Source organism: Carya illinoinensis, chromosome 11 (assembly GCF_018687715.1).
Source record: "Carya illinoinensis cultivar Pawnee chromosome 11, C.illinoinensisPawnee_v1, whole genome shotgun sequence".
Taxonomy (NCBI): domain Eukaryota; kingdom Viridiplantae; phylum Streptophyta; class Magnoliopsida; order Fagales; family Juglandaceae; genus Carya; species Carya illinoinensis.
The window spans coordinates 40,882,774-40,898,594 of record NC_056762.1 but is presented as its reverse complement, the minus strand read 5'-3'; the positions used below and the strand labels follow the sequence as shown (position 1 = coordinate 40,898,594).

Sequence of the window (15,821 nt, the reverse complement as noted above, 5' to 3'; positions counted from 1 at the left end):
ACTTTACAATATGTAAGCAATGAAAGCAGTGATTATTTAAAAAAAAAATTATATAATGCCAAAATTAAAACGTTTATTTCCATGCAAACACTTTTTTTTTTCAATATAATATATAATTTGAGTTAAAAAAAGTATGGTATTTTTAAAAATGTATAGCCTTTTATTTTATGAATGATAAATTTAACAAGTGCAACTCTGTTAGAAAATTTATTTTTCTAGGGGTGTGAAAAAAAAACCAGTGAACTTGTAAATTGGACCGGATCAAACCAAACCGATGGGATTGGTCCAATCCCGAGTTAAGTTTGGTCCGGTACCAGTTTTATTTTTATTAAAACGGGTCAAAATCGGTCTGATTTCGATTTTTCTTTTTCTAAAACTGGACTGGACTAGTTTATATATATTTTAATTTTTTCTATTCTATATAATTTTTATATATAATATATTTATATAAAATAGTTTTGTATTATATGATAAATTATTAATTAATATAATATTAAATTTTAAAATCTTATATTATTTTGTTTATTGTATTAATTGTTATATTAATATTATATAGTGCATATTAATAGTTATACGAATACTATATCACTATATATTATAATATGCTACAATATATTATCATTATAGTATTATATACTATAATATATTATATTATATAATATATAATAGAGTATGTTTAAACCGAAAAATCGAATCTAACCGGATCAAAAACCAATAAAACCAAAATATCGATTTAGGATGGTAATTGGTGTGTAATCTGTTTTAAAAAATAAAAAAACTGATACGTATCGGTTTGGTTCTAAATTTTGTCTAAAACTGAACGGATTACACTCGTACATTTTTTAAACAAGAAATCAATGAGAATTGACAAAACTATTAAATAAAATTAAGAATAACGATATATACAATCATAAAGTACATAAATATTATATAGTTACTTAAAAAAAAATTATTATTATTAAAAAATTAATTTTTTATATAAATTTTAAATATCTTCATTTTATTTAAAATAATTACAGCTCGTACACTGTAACTTTCATTTTTCTAAAAATTAAATATTACGCGCTTGCTAATGTACTGTGAAGTACGTACGGAAAACATAGTACAATCTAAATCGCCAGTCGGTGATATCCACGCATTCTCCTCTTATTAATTCGTTCCGACAATATTATACATTCGCACGCAATTAATTAAGAGAAATATTTTTTACAGTCGACAGATATAGCTAGTGTGTAGTTGATTGTAAAAAAAAATTAATACAAGACTTATATAAAAAAAAAATTATTTTTATAATTTTTTATAATTTATGTAGGTCTCCCTGAATATAAAAAAAAAATTTATAATTTTTTTTATTCATTTTGTACAGCTGACTGCACGTTAACTGCATCTGACGACTGTATGTAACAAAGCCTATTAATTAATTAAGGAAGCATCCAGTGAACTGTCTCCTACACAACATGATCTGAAGAAAAAGAAAACATGGGAGGGAACTTTATCCTTTTTTGTCAAGTTAATTTATAATAATATGTAGCATTTTTATTTCCAACATGGAATCGAGCATTTACCTTAGAAGTCACCGACGGGAAACATAACAGGCCATCACATTGACTTGCTGATCTCCCGTTGCCTGCATCTGTCTCAAACCATCACATGCACCTGCTTTTAGGACGTGACGAAACGCGTTCTTCAGAAAAATAAGCTCTTATCATGATCTTAAAGTGTACGTACGTATATACTAGGACTTCATTATAATTAATCACCGACAAGCGCGTTCCTAATCTATAAATGGAGGCACTTTCTTCAAGAATTCGAATGTATACTGATCGATCTGTTTGAAGAACAAAATGGGTTCTGTCAAAATTCCTTCTGTTTCTCTTTTGTATGTTTTCTTCCTTGTTTGTGTAGGTTTTGATGGCATCAACAGTGAAGGTAACGGTTGGCTTAATGGCCATGCAACTTTCTATGGATCCAATCAAAACCCCACAACTCTTGGTACGTGAGTCGATCATTAATCTTGCTAGCTAGTCATTTGGATACCATGCATTCATGCATATATGTCACTTTAATATCCTTAATGCCATTGGTTTTATGATCATCAGGTGGAGCTTGTGGCTATGATAACACAGTCCACGCTGGGTTTGGAGTGAACACGGCTGCCATTAGCAGTACACTTTTCAGAGGTGGTGAAGCATGCGGCGCTTGCTACCAACTGAGCTGCAACTACAGGCTCGACCCAAAGTGGTGCCTTCCCCACCGCGTTATGACCATTACCGCCACCAATTTCTGCCCTCCCAACAATAATGGAGGATGGTGTGATCCCCCTTACCAACACTTTGACATGTCTATGCCTGCTTTCTTACGCATTGCACGACAAGGCAATGAAGGCATTGTCCCTGTCCTATATAGAAGGTAAAAACAATAAAACATGCGGCCATATCAATCGTGCGTTGCAACTAATTAAAAATGATAAAAATCATGATGATCTTAATTAAAGATGGTTAACATTGCTGATCATTCACAATTGTTTTATTCACTCATGTACTGATGTTTATGGGTTGAAGGGTGTCGTGCAAACGGAGTGGAGGAGTGCGTTTCACCTTGAAGGGACAATCAAATTTCAATATGGTGATGATATCTAACGTTGGTGGTAGTGGTGATGCGAAGGCTGCATGGATAAGAGGCTCCAGGACAAGAACATGGATTCCCATGCATCGGAATTGGGGTGCAAACTGGCAAAGTGGGTTTGACGTTCGAGGCCAAAGATTGTCTTTTAAGCTCACTTTGGTTGATGGGAAAACATTAGAATTCTTAAATGTCGTTCCTTCGACTTGGAGGTTTGGGCAGACATTTTCTTCCCCAAATCAGTTCTCTTAATTCCACAACGATCAAGACGTGCAGTGACGTTCATGTCCGAGAATAGAGTTTTTTGATTCTTGACGGACCTTTTTTCTGCCCTTCTAGCGAAACTTTCAGACAGTATGACATTTGTGGACAATATATCAAGTTGTTTGTAATATTTTATTTACTGTAATAAATAATTGAAAAATAAGATTTATATTTGATGAAGATATCATAATTAACTATTGAGAAATGCTATGGACAATTATGTAATAGCCCAATCATTGCGTACTCATTTAAAAAAGAGTAAAATTTACTATTAAAAAATTAATTTTCTTTCAACATGAATCTCATATTTATTTATTTTTTTTAAAAAATTACACAATTCTTGCATGCATTGTTTTTCATCCACCAAGGATTTTCCCATAAAAATAAAAATGCATTTTTATAATAAGAAATTGGAGATATAATCAAATGAAATATAGAATTTTTTAGAATTAAGGGACAAAGGTAGATTATTCTAGAAAAAATATTTTATAAATTTTTATGATTTGACGTGATGATTATATTATAAAATATTTATATATTATAAAATAAATTATTATTTTGATAAAACATATGCATGATTGATATTTAAAAAAAAAAAAAAAGAAATCGGTAAACTAGTTTCATTACCGCACCCACAACTAGATAAAAAGACGCATATAACCTCCCTCAAAATTGCTTGGCTAAACCCTTCGTATTTGCCAAGCAGACATGCAATCTGAAACGGTTAAACCCCACAAATTCTCAGAGCACTTCTCAAGCACCTCTTTCATGGCATTAAGGATTTTCCTCACAAGCTTGAACAGGTCCATGAACCTTACAAAAAACACAATCTTGATAATAAGGTCTTACAGCACGACAAGGCATGATAGTAGCAGAAGAAACCTCTTCTCAAGAATCAGTCCTCTGGGCGACCCTTCACTCAGCGTAGCGCCAGTTCTTGATCAGTGGGTGGAAGAAGGCAACAAAGTCAAGGAGCTCGAGTTCCAGCGCATCGTCCGTGATCTCCGAGCTCGCAGGCGGTACAAGCAAGCTCTCGAGGTGAGGGATTTTTTATTTTTTATTATTATTATTATTATTTTTTATACAATGCTCTGTTTGGTTGAGAGAAAATGTAAGAAACATATTCTGGGTCTGTGCCATTTCCCGATGGAAAATTCTTCGGATTTTCCCTGGCCGATGAGAAATTTTTGCAAAAGGAAAGAGAATCTGGGTGTTCTGTGATATGCTGGTTTGATTTCATTAAATGATGAAATGCTATTTTACTTAAGGCAAAGACTTGCATTACTCACGGTTGAGAAGGCTCTCTATTTGGTTGTTGAGAAAAGGTGGGAAAAGAGAGGAATAGAAAAGGAACAAATGGGTTTGATATATTATGTGGGTTGGGTTTTGGCCTTTTGGGGCAACTGGGGAACTCCCCTATTGAGCTAATTAGTGGGTCTAGGTCAGACTAATTGACAAATATTGTTTTCTATGATATTTCTTTAAGCCACCGGACTGCTTTTTGGATGATGGGTTCATGAGTTGTAGTTGGGTTTTTAACTTGATAATTCGTGTTTGGGATTTAGAGAAGCAAGCAAGTGTTCATGAACTTGTTAATAGGCAAGTCATAAATAAATTGTATGGTGTTGGCTTGAACATCATTGAAAAGTCGTTCTTGTGATTGGCATATCGGAATATGGTTCCTTCTGAAGTGAAATTAAGGCAAGAAATAAATTTCGCCCTTTCTAAGGTCTACTAGGGAAAGCTCATTTCTCTTTTTTAATCCCCATTCATGTCTGATTAGGAAATTCACACACAACGGTATGATTTACTATATAGACATCTTTATTTAAGCTTGATATTGGTTTGTCAGAATTTATAAATTAAAATTAAAATAATATAGTTTAAACACTCATTGTAAAAAGAACTGTAGTTGATAATATTGTAAAATTTTTGTGATGAAATTAGAGAAGTAGGGAAAAAACCAACAAAATAGATGTTTTTTAAATTCCAGTAATACCCGCATACGACAGCTCTGTGGAGCTTTACGGGTTGATAACCTGTTCATGTTATGAGATTTAGATTAACCGCATTTAGTATAAGCTCAAGACACAAAAGTGCTCTAACTGCCTGTGATCAATTCATAAAAACTTACAGGAACTCAAAACAAGTACATGCTTGAGCATCATTTACTGACAACAACTAATAGGGATATCCAACCCAACATTTTAGAACTACTTGATTTTGGTAAATAAATTAAAAGTAAAGGGAGTGAAGAAGTGTAGGTGAAATAAGGAAGTGGATTAATGTGTATATTTCTGACTGAAGAAGAAAAATTTGTTTGCTGATAAAAAATGTGCACATGTCTGACTGACTTGTTTCCAGCTGATGGATGCACTTAGATTTACTTATATACACAAAAAAAAGATGCACTTAGATTTCAGTGGTGCAAGATACATTTTTAAGGTCCATGCCTTGTCAGTTTGAGGGATGGTTCTTTCTGATTTGTGACAAAATTAGAATTATTCGTTGACTTAAAAAGAAAAGATTAGTCATCAAGCATATGTAAACTGTTCTTGAAGAATATATGTATATATGATTAATTGATGGAAGGGTAAAAGACTGTTTCCTCTATTTTTCATCCATCTTAAATGCCAACCTGGATGAAGATACTATTATCAGTTTTTTATATTTGGAGAATGCAATGTGTCAGTTTAGGCATTTCCAGGTGCAAAGTGCAAAACTCCTGTAGATCAGGAGAGAAAACTGTATTCCACTTAATGGAATACTTTATCCTAAATTATTGTTTGGTACCTGGACTCTTACCCATATGCCTAGTTGGCTTAATGCTTGTGTCCGAGCTCCTTTTTATTTTCTTTTTCTGATTCATCACCAAACTTTGACATGTTCAGGTTCTAGGAGCTCTGAAATTCGTTATTAGTTACTGTAGTTTCAATTTACCATATTACTTAATCTTCTGCTGCAGGTTTCTGAGTGGGTCAGTCGCACAAAACTTTGCTCATTCTCACCAGGTGATCAGGCTGTGCAGTTAGATCTTATTGGTAGAGTTCGTGGGCTGGACTCTGCAGAGAGCTATGTTAAAAACTTGAGTGATGAAGACAAAATTGACAAAATCTATGGGGCTCTTCTAAATTGTTATGTCAGAGAAGGCCTTGTTGATAAGTCCCTCTCCCACATGCGGAAGATGAAAGAGATGGGATTTGCTTGTATTCCCCTCGCCTACAATAACATCATGTGCCTATATACAAACAACGGCCAGCCTGAGAAAGTCCCTATTGTGTTGTCAGAAATGAAGAAGGATGGCATCTCCCCTGACAATTTTAGCTATGGAATTATCATAGATTCCTATGGAAAAAGATCTGATCTTAAGGGCATGGAGGAAGTTCTAAAGGAAATGGAGAGCCTACCCCACATCTCTGTGGGCTGGAATACTTATGCAATGGTTGCCAATTACTACATAAAAGCTGACATCCGGGAGAAAGCACTGATCTACATGAAGAAATGTGAAGAGAAGGTAAATAAAAATGCACTTGGATATAATCATTTGATTTCACTTTATGCGCATATTGGAAATAAAGATGAGATGATGAGATTGTGGAGCCTTGAAAAATCCAAGTGCAAGAAGCAAGTCAACAGGGATTATATTACCATGCTGGGTTCTCTAGTGAAGCTTGGGGAGTTTGAAGAAACAGAAAAATTGCTCAAGGAGTGGGAGTCATCTTGCTACTGTTATGATTTCCGTGTGCCCAATGTCCTCCTGATTGGATATTGTCAGAAGGGATTGATGGAAAAAGCCAAAGCCGTGCTTCAGGACATGGTGAAGAAAGGGAAGACTCCAATTCCAAATAGTTGGGCTATTCTTGCAGCGGGTTATGTAGATAACCAAAATATGGAGAAGGCGTTTGAATGCATCAAGGAAGCTCTGGCTGTAAGGGAGGAAAATAAAGGATGGAGACCTAAAGCTAGAGTGATTTCAAGCGTATTGAGTTGGCTTAGCGATAGAGGAGACATTGAAGAAGTAGAAGCTTTTCTGAACTCCTTAAAGACCGTTATTCCAATGGATAGGGAAATGTACCATGCCTTGATCAGGGCTTATATCAGAGGTGGGAAAGATGTGGATGGGATTTTAGAGAAAATGAAAGCTGATGAGATAGAAGAAAATGAGGAAACAGAAACGATTCTAAGCTCAAGACAGAAAAAATCTAAAATGGCTGACGGCTATTGATGGATGCTCTTGCTTGATTATGGCTCATTAATCTGCAATTCATTGCCAAACTCCTAAAATTTCAGTGGGCAAGTGAAGCTACTAGATCTGAAGGTCTCACTTGAAAATTAAGCTTTTGAAGTGCCATGCTGACATTATGTAACAATATTTCTACACATCGGCAGGGATGCTTACAAAATGAACCTTGAAGTAATTGATCCGAAATCTTACCAATTTTGTTTGGATTTCGTTTGCACTTAACGGCATCCTAATTCCTAACATTGTGCACTCAGGTTCTTTGGTTTCATTTCCGTTTAATGCCTTTTGGAAAATGTGAAAATCATTGAATTATTTAATATTTTTGGGGGTGTAAATTTTGTATATTGAATGCGACCTATCTATGAAATTCAACCATATATTGAACCTAAAACGAAAAGACAAAATCTATTTGAAAGCTTATTTTTTGACATATCCTATTATTAAAGTGGATTTTACAATAATAAAAAATATTAATATTTTATTTATTTTAATAAATATAATGAATCTCACGATAAGCAGCGTGTTGACTGTTGAGATATCTATCATTTGCTTGCAAACAACAAAACTCAGAGCTAAAAATGAATGGTTCAGGAGGACAACGAGAAGCCCATTGGTTCACCTGTTGGCCTATATTGTACAACGAAAAAGCCCACCACAAATTTACCAGTGGAGCGGCTTGGAGTGGGCCGATCCCTGAAAAGGATCAATTTATATCAATTTGGGCTAGTCTTCTGCTTAAGCCCATTATCAGATACCGATATAAATAAATCCACCTCTGCTCTGTTTCTCTCTCCCATTTCTCAATAAAATCTTCGAAACCGTAGCGAAAATGGGCAGAGATGGAAACTCTGCGCTACTAGAAAAGCGAGAACTCCCTGGAGGAGGAGGACGAGGAGAAGAAAAGGCCGAAGCTCCTTCGAAAAGAAAATCCAGGAGACGACGAGAGGATTCCTATTCGGAATCTGATTCTGATTCCAGGGAAGACCGGAGCAGGTCTCGAAGGAAAGCTCGTGAAAGTTCCGAATCGGAGGGTAAGAGAGATGGCAAAAATCACGCTAAACTAGAGAGTAGAAAGAGGAAGTCTCGAAGCCGTTACAGTAGCGAAGAGGACTCGGATTCTGATTCCGAGTCGGACGATTCTGGTTCGGAATCGGAGGAGAGTGGCTTGGATTCGGATTCTAAGAGTGAGAACGAGGGAGAGAGGAGGAGGAGGAAGAGGAGGGAGAGGAAAAAGAGAGAGGAGGAGAGGGAGCGGAAAAGGAGGAGAAAAGAAAAAGAGAAGAGGAGAAGGAAAGAGAAGGAAGAAGAGAAAAAGAGGAAAGAGAAACGAAAGAAGAAGCAGAAGGAGAAGAGGGAGAGAGGGAAGAAAGGACCGGTGACGAACTTGTGGGGAAAGTATGGAATTATTAGAGAAACCGATATGTGGTTAGTGGCTTTTCCTTTTCTGTTTATGGTTGGCGTTTGCGTTTGGTTGCTGAGAAAATCTAGGAAGAGCAAGTGCTCTGTTTGGTTGATATGAAAATGTGAAAAAATGATTTTTTGTATATCTTCTCCTTTTACCTTTAAAAGATTGTGCGTACTCCTTGTAGCTTCTGGCTACGTGGATGAGGAGAACACAGACCTGTTTGCATTTTTATCATAGGATGAAAGCAATGCATAATTAAAATTTCTGTTTCGTTTTATTTTTCTCTTGGAAACTGAGTTGTCATGGTTTTGGAAATGCGATTGATTTTTGTAAGATTAAGGTTTATTTAATTATGTGACTAGGCAAAGCCGTGTACACAGGAAGTACACAGAAGATAACAACTACTTACAAATTAGAAACCCTTGTTTGTTTTCACTGATGAGATGAGATGAATTGAGGTGAAAGTTGAAAATTAAATAAATTATTGATAGATATATATATTGTTATCCTACTTACAAATTAGTATTATTTTTATTTTGAGATTTGAAAATTTGAATTGTTTATTTTATTTTGTATGAGAATTTGAAAAAGTTGTAATGATTAGATTAGATGAGAGGAGAGGAGTTGAGAAGTATTATTTTTGATCGGTTGTTGACTGGTTACTTCAGTGCGAATGTTATTGTTGTTGTTTTATTATCATTATTATCAGTAAGGAATATTTTTGCTTTGTAGGACTAAACGGCCAGAGTTTACTGCATGGTTGGCAGAAGTAAAACAGGTTTTCCATTTCCCACTACTTAATCAAATTTTGGTAGTTTAGGGTATCAATTGCCCGTTGGATGTAGAAGTTAAATTCCATTTGCATCATCAACCTGTGCATGTTAAAATTCAACGCCGATAATACTGAAATTTTTAAAGTTGATCGCTACTTTTTTTTTTGATAAATATAAAAATAAAGTTGATCGCTACTTAACAGATTAAATTTGTATTAGTCAGTGTACTTTATATTTAGTATTTCCTCATAAATGTAACTGTGAGGCAAAACTATCCTTTCCTCATAAATGTAACTGTGAGGCAAAACTATCCTTACTTCGATTGGTTTTCAAATAGCACTTAGGATATGGAGAATATTGCAATGTGATAAAAATGTTTGGAGATTTCTTTGCAGGTGAATCTGGAAAGCTTACCTAATTGGGAAGAGAAGCAGATGTTTAAAGCGTAAGTACAAGAAATTGTTGATTGGATTTAGTTGAGTTCTGAGAGAACCCTTTTCTCGGTGCAATGCAAAATTTTATTTTCCCTTTTAAATCTTAGGCACCGAGTCAAGAATTTTTAAATGCTATCTAAATATGCAATACTTCTGTTTACAGGTTCATGGAAGACCATAATACAGCTACCTTTCCTTCCAAGAAGTAAGTTTTTTTCTATTCGTATTTAGGTTTCTTGTTTTCCCTTATTTTGCAGGATAGTTTGGGTGCTCTAGATATTTAAGGATAAATCATAATCTATAACATGGGGAGTCAATTGACTAATATATATATGTATGTATTTATGTATATATAAGATTTCTCATCTTTGGAGGTATATAGTATTGGTCCAATACAAAATTAGGCCTTGTTTGGTTGCACATATGAGATGAGATGAAAGTTGAATAAAATATTGTTAGAATATAATTTTTTAATATTGTTGTTGTTTTGGGATTTGAAACTTTTGTATTGTTTATTGTATTTTATGTGGGAGTTTGGGAAAGTTTTATAGATAAGATGAGATGAGATGGTTTGTGAAAACAAACAAGGCCTAGTTTGATGAAATTATTTCTTGATCTAGTGGCATACATTGCACTCACAGTTGATGAAATAAAGAGTAAACATTTAATCTTATTAGAGAATATCTCTGCCTTCTCATTTACCTCTACAACTCTCTACAACTCTTATCTTGATAGCATCATCTTACCGTGCATGGATCTCCAATGTGACAGGTAGCAAGAAATGACTTCAGTGTATGTGGTTGCAGGTATTATAACCTTGACGCATATTACAGAAACAAAATGGAAAAAGAACAGAAAAAAGGTGTCAAAAAGTTCCTCCAATCAGAACGTACGGTATTCAATGATGAAGAACAGCGACGGTAGGTTTCAGAGCTTGGTACATTAATTGAATTTATCGTGAAATTCCTATGAAAAAAATCCTGAAGTTGTAATGAATCAGTAGTATTGATGGGGAACAAATGAGTTTTCCTCTTTTGATCCCAAATAATTATCACAATTCGTAGCTTTTCTTTCTTGGGGAGGAGGGCGGAGGGGGTTTCAGTGGAGGGAGAGAGGTGGTTAGAAAAAAGAATAAAGTGGTGTGAAGGAATGGTTACAAGTATTAGAAGTTGGTTCATCATTTAAGAGGTATTAAATCATTTTCCTTGCATTTAGTGGCCTATGTCTTATGTGTTTGGTTTTCTTTTTATGGTTCTTCTTCTGGTATTAAGGCAATATTTTTTAGATCCCTGATGTTGTTAAGTTTAAAATGGTTTTCGATGGACCTTTGTGAAAGGAGCCACTATGTTAAAGCTTTTCAGAGTGTTCTCATTGGATGTACTCTAAATGATAAGTTATAAACTTTGTCCAATGTCTGTTTGCAACCATTTTCATTTTTGCCACTGGCATAATGCAATTGATGGGATATGGCCATGTATCTGTTCCCCCCCCCCCCCCCCCCCCCCCCCAAACAAATTGTCTGAATATATATGCCAGGCGTCTGGTGTTTGAAGTTTGAACTGGTTCTTAAATATCATGTGAAGATTAGTTTGGTTGACCCAAAAAATATGGAGTATCATAATGTTAGGTTTTCTCAAAAAAAAAATGATTTTTACATTTCAGGCAAGAGCTCATGCGAGAACGTGAAAAACAAAAGGCGGAAGAGGTGGAAGCTTTAAAGCGGTCTATGCAGAGTGGAATGGTTAGTTTGCTATTAATCAATCAAAAATTATTTCATTCTCCTAATCCAAGAATCTATGATAAATTATTCCTTCTCATTGCCAAATCTTTTTCAATTCCTAGGCACAAGCAATGAAAGAGCAAGCTCAGCTCAGGGAGGAGATGGCTTACCAGTACAAGATTGGAAACTTTGAGGTCGGTACAATGAACTTAATCTGTACTCGTGTAATTTCTGATAATCTTTCGACTCAATTTATAAGCTTTATTATTATAGGCTGCAGCTGCTATTCAGAGACGATTGGACCCGGATGTTGCTATGTAAAGATGGATGGACTATGTTAATTTGGACAATCATCCCGATGCATCTCATGTTCTTTGCAAATATAAAGGTTCAGAGGGATTCCCACTCATGGAGCTGACAAATCCTTCTCAAGTTTCCCGTGTGGAGGGAGAGCTACCTATATTCATAACATGTTGGTGATTGGAAAATTTTGTGCTTAGTTCTCCTTTTTCCGCTTTTTAATGCTTGTGGACTTATTATGAGGTAGCTCCTAAAACTTCTACCTCACCAACATCATTGGTGAGTCAAAACGGGCCGTAGGTGTGGTGACTGCAACTGTGATGAAATGTAAACTTAAAATAGCCAAGACTACAGGGATGAGTTATCTATCCCCTCTCCTTTTCTCTGAATCACACTATATGATGCAGCCCGATGTAAGGCTTGAGTTTTGTTCTCTTAGAAACTCGACAATACGCAAGTCAATGTTTATTTCATTAGTTGATATCTAGTCTTGTGTGTAAAATTGGATTGTTCTTAGCCTAAATTGAACGAGTGTTACAAGATTCTAAGCTAAACTGTGTCTGACTTCCCATTAGGAAAGTACTACTACAGTCCAAATTTCAAATACTCAGGACCAAAAAAGATTGTCAACTTTTAAATTGATGTTCTCAACCTCTAATCCTATTTCTTTTAAAATATGCCAGCAGCCAAAAAGAAAGCATTAAATGCAAGGAAGCGTGGGTGGGTCTGGTTTAGAGAAAGTAGTAGTCTTTCGATATGCTAATTACAAAACGTTTAAAACTTTCAAGTATTACGGCTATTGCTGATTTTGCGAAATTTAATTCAGTACATGATTACAGCACAAGGCTTCAGCGCACACAGCATGTACATGATTTTCAGAACTAAAAGTTTGTATAGAAAAATGGACTCTCAAAACTAAGAAAAGACAATTATATAATGAGAAGTTCCCATAAAATTTAGAGCAACTAAAAATATTCTTGGTTTTTCCCAGTCAATAACTTGGATTAGATGTCAAACTCGTGCGCATAGTGTTTTTTTTTTTTATAAATATAATCTTTATTGAATAGGAAGAAACTAGGCAATGCTCAAATACACAAGAAGTATATAAAGTGAGACACCTAGTTACATTCTAGTAAGCTGTAAAGAAAATAAAACTAATGAACATTCCCGCCCTTCAGAACAATAGCAGGAAACTATTGAAAAAGGGAGTACAAAAAAATTCCAGATTTCTCCCATTACACGCTCCTTATCGTTAAAGCACAGTGTGCATAGTGTTTGATTTGCGCGGTCCTATATATATATATATCTTCACAATTTGGGACGTCCCTATTTCATATGTTCTAGATGTCATTATGTACGCTTGAGGAAACAAATACCAACACTATGTATGAATTGAACGATATTTTCAGAGTACATATAAGCTTTTGTTCAGAAATTAAAATTCACCATGGGAATACATTTTTCTCGCTTGAACACTAATACTTCATACTCTTCTCACATAAATTACACTTCAACCTCGAATGCCTAAATTTTATAGTTAGTTTCAATCAGTACAGAGTGGGTTTCATGGACCAAATCCCAATAATTTAAACAAATATTGAAAGGGGGTGAAAAAAAAAATGATAAGATCATTGATCCGAGTTCTACTTGTTTGAGTCAAACAGACAAACTCAAGTGGATTCTCCTTGGTTCCATAAAGCAAAGCAAGAGGTAAGCCACATGGATTATTTTAATATTTAACCTTAATTTCTTTGGGCTCTTTGAACCTTCCTTTGTTCTGCTCACAATAAAATTCAGGATCAGAAGCATTACCATACGGATTACGCAATGAGGTTCTGGATCACAACATCCATTTTGAACAAAAAAAAAACGCATCAAAACGAACTGTAACTAATCTACATCAAGTACTCAAGAGTCCTCAATTTATGAATTCACATCACTCTTAACAAGGAGCTTAACATAGGATTACATAAATTTTTGCATGGGCACAAGAGGTTCTATGATGCATTTATGGCAGGGGATGGGGTATACCAGCCATGGTGGATCTCCACAGCCTTCTTCCTCCGGGCAAGCCGAGACTTCCTGCGCGCTCCAGTGTTCCTGTGCAGCGTTCCCACTTTCACTGCCTTGTCTATAACTGAATATGCCTCCGCAATTAGGTTCTCAATCGGAAGGACTTCTTCAGCTTGTGCCTCAGGTTTCTTCTTGAGCACATCCAGAGCTTCCAAAACCTGGAAAAATTGAAATAAATTTCACAATAACCATCAGGAACTTCTAAGAAACAATTCACTGCCTTTATCACAGGTTTTTGATAGATCTTTATCAGGAAATCACTCAGCTTCTGTTTTTTTCTATAACAAAATAATTATAACCTTAAGATATGGAAAACAAAAGTTGTCTTCCTTTTCTTAGCAGTTTTTTTATTTTATTCAAAGGACCAGTGATTAAATGATACGGATACTTAACAAACAAAGATTGAACTAAGAGGGCAAGGAGGATGAGATATCCCTTCATGGTCAATACCAAACTGAAAAAGGGGGAAGGGAAACATTGAGCACATTCCATCAAACACCAGAATGACACATATGTAGATACCTAAATTTGTTGTGAATTAAGTAGGCAAGAAGAAGAAAAACATAAACGATTTGAAGATAAGAGAGTTTCAGACTCCAAAATTGTGGTAATGTTCCAACATGCCAATGTTGATTGAAAGAAATGTTCCTCCACATTACAGCAGCACGCTAGTATCCAGATAAGATTCACCGACTTTTATGAAAAATCAGTCTTTTTCTAACGGTACCTTGTAATGATTATACACGACAGAAAAGTTCCAATTCTACTAACTTTCATTGAGAGCTTCGTAGTCTCGAAGGTAAAGTTGGGTTTAGAATAAATAAAATATATCATTTTTATCACACATGATGACCACAAACTTTACTGAAAGACAACAACAATCAATCCTAAAACCAGAAAACTGGAAAATCTTAGAACAAAAAGGGAACCAGATTTGATCTTCCTCACAAAGTTTCACACCCTAAAACATCTGGATAGCATTCAACACAAAAACAATGAAAAAATAGACTTCCAGAAGAGTCCAGCCACAATCCTACCAATTTATAAACAAATTTTAATAATTTATACCTTCTTCATCCGGGTCTTGATTTCAGATTTCCGAGATTTGTTGTAGATGCGCCTTTTCTCCGCTTGGCGAGCCCTCTTAGCAGCCGAATCCGGTTTTTTCATCGGAGCCGCCTCGCACACAACAAAAAGACGTGTTGGCATTTGTGTCATGCTCATAGACAGATACCCTGAAGTTCACAGAACCCAGAATTCAAGATCCCCTAAAATTTCAATTCCAACAAGTTGGTGCTTTGAGAAAAGGCATGAACAAGGAATTACAATGGGTTCCAACTCCAGAGAGACAAAAGTCAGGAATATAAACAGAAAAAATTGCTTCAATATGCTCGGTTCAGCTGGGGTTCTTTTTTTCTTCTTCAATTTTTGAAAGTAACGACATGAAACTTAAAAATCCCAGCCTTTTTTCTGTCCTTGCTAATTTCTTATTATTTCTCTCAGTAAACAAACAGAAAATTGACCCTGCAAATACCTTTAGAGAAGACATTGTGCGAGAGGTTTGTGGAGAAACTGAGTGACCTGAATGTACCAGTCAAACTCGACTGATTTGACGAAGAAGAAGAAGAAGAAGAAGATGGGCCACTAATTGAAAGAGAATTTTTCATTTTTAAGGGGAGGGCCAAACAAGCCAATGATAGAGTTGCCATCTCTCTGTCTCAGTGTCTCTTCAGAAACCTCAGCTCTCTCTCTATTTTGCTCGCCCTTTATCCACAGGAGGAAGCAGGAAGTAGACGGGTGAAAGTGGACGATGTGGGCTCTCTGTATTTTAGATAGGCCCAGTCATGTGTTTTCCATGTTGCCCTTTCTCTTCTTGGGCCGAAACTGGGATTTCAATCTCAGACTATATCACTTCGCCTATAGCCCAACCCATTCCAAATTTTCTGTGAAAATAAAAAAGGAAAAATCCACAATTTATTACCCAGAG

General features: G+C 35.4%; 4 protein-coding genes across 4 annotated transcripts; 3 read left to right on the top strand and 1 right to left on the bottom strand.

The window, feature by feature from the left end:
• The first annotated feature begins 1,273 nt into the window (after nt 1-1,273).
• Nucleotides 1,274-3,068, top strand: LOC122282660 (expansin-A12). Its single transcript, XM_043094623.1, has 3 exons — nt 1,274-1,992; nt 2,100-2,409; nt 2,562-3,068. Exons 1-3 carry the CDS (start codon nt 1,845-1,847, stop codon nt 2,872-2,874), a joined length of 771 nt encoding a protein of 256 aa, XP_042950557.1. The 5' UTR covers nt 1,274-1,844; the 3' UTR covers nt 2,875-3,068.
• A 498-nt stretch (nt 3,069-3,566) lies between these two features.
• LOC122280446 (pentatricopeptide repeat-containing protein At4g21705, mitochondrial-like) lies at nt 3,567-7,351 on the top strand. Its single transcript, XM_043091346.1, has 2 exons — nt 3,567-3,924; nt 5,852-7,351. Exons 1-2 carry the CDS (start codon nt 3,595-3,597, stop codon nt 7,109-7,111), a joined length of 1,590 nt encoding a protein of 529 aa, XP_042947280.1. The 5' UTR covers nt 3,567-3,594; the 3' UTR covers nt 7,112-7,351.
• A 559-nt stretch (nt 7,352-7,910) lies between these two features.
• LOC122282041 (vicilin-like seed storage protein At2g18540) lies at nt 7,911-12,248 on the top strand. The gene is made up of 8 exons (XM_043093956.1): nt 7,911-8,554; nt 9,267-9,312; nt 9,703-9,752; nt 9,905-9,946; nt 10,548-10,661; nt 11,404-11,482; nt 11,584-11,655; nt 11,735-12,248. Exons 1-8 carry the CDS (start codon nt 7,959-7,961, stop codon nt 11,780-11,782), a joined length of 1,047 nt encoding a protein of 348 aa, XP_042949890.1. The 5' UTR covers nt 7,911-7,958; the 3' UTR covers nt 11,783-12,248.
• Nucleotides 12,249-13,553: 1,305 nt separating this feature from the next.
• On the bottom strand, nt 13,554-15,635 carry LOC122280960 (30S ribosomal protein S20, chloroplastic). The gene is made up of 3 exons (XM_043092117.1): nt 15,369-15,635; nt 14,903-15,069; nt 13,554-13,992 (listed from the first exon to the last, which is right to left on the bottom strand). The coding sequence occupies exons 1-3, from the start codon at nt 15,541-15,543 to the stop codon at nt 13,759-13,761; spliced, it is 576 nt and encodes a 191-aa protein (XP_042948051.1). The 5' UTR covers nt 15,544-15,635; the 3' UTR covers nt 13,554-13,758.
• Between the last annotated feature and the right edge of the window lie 186 nt (nt 15,636-15,821).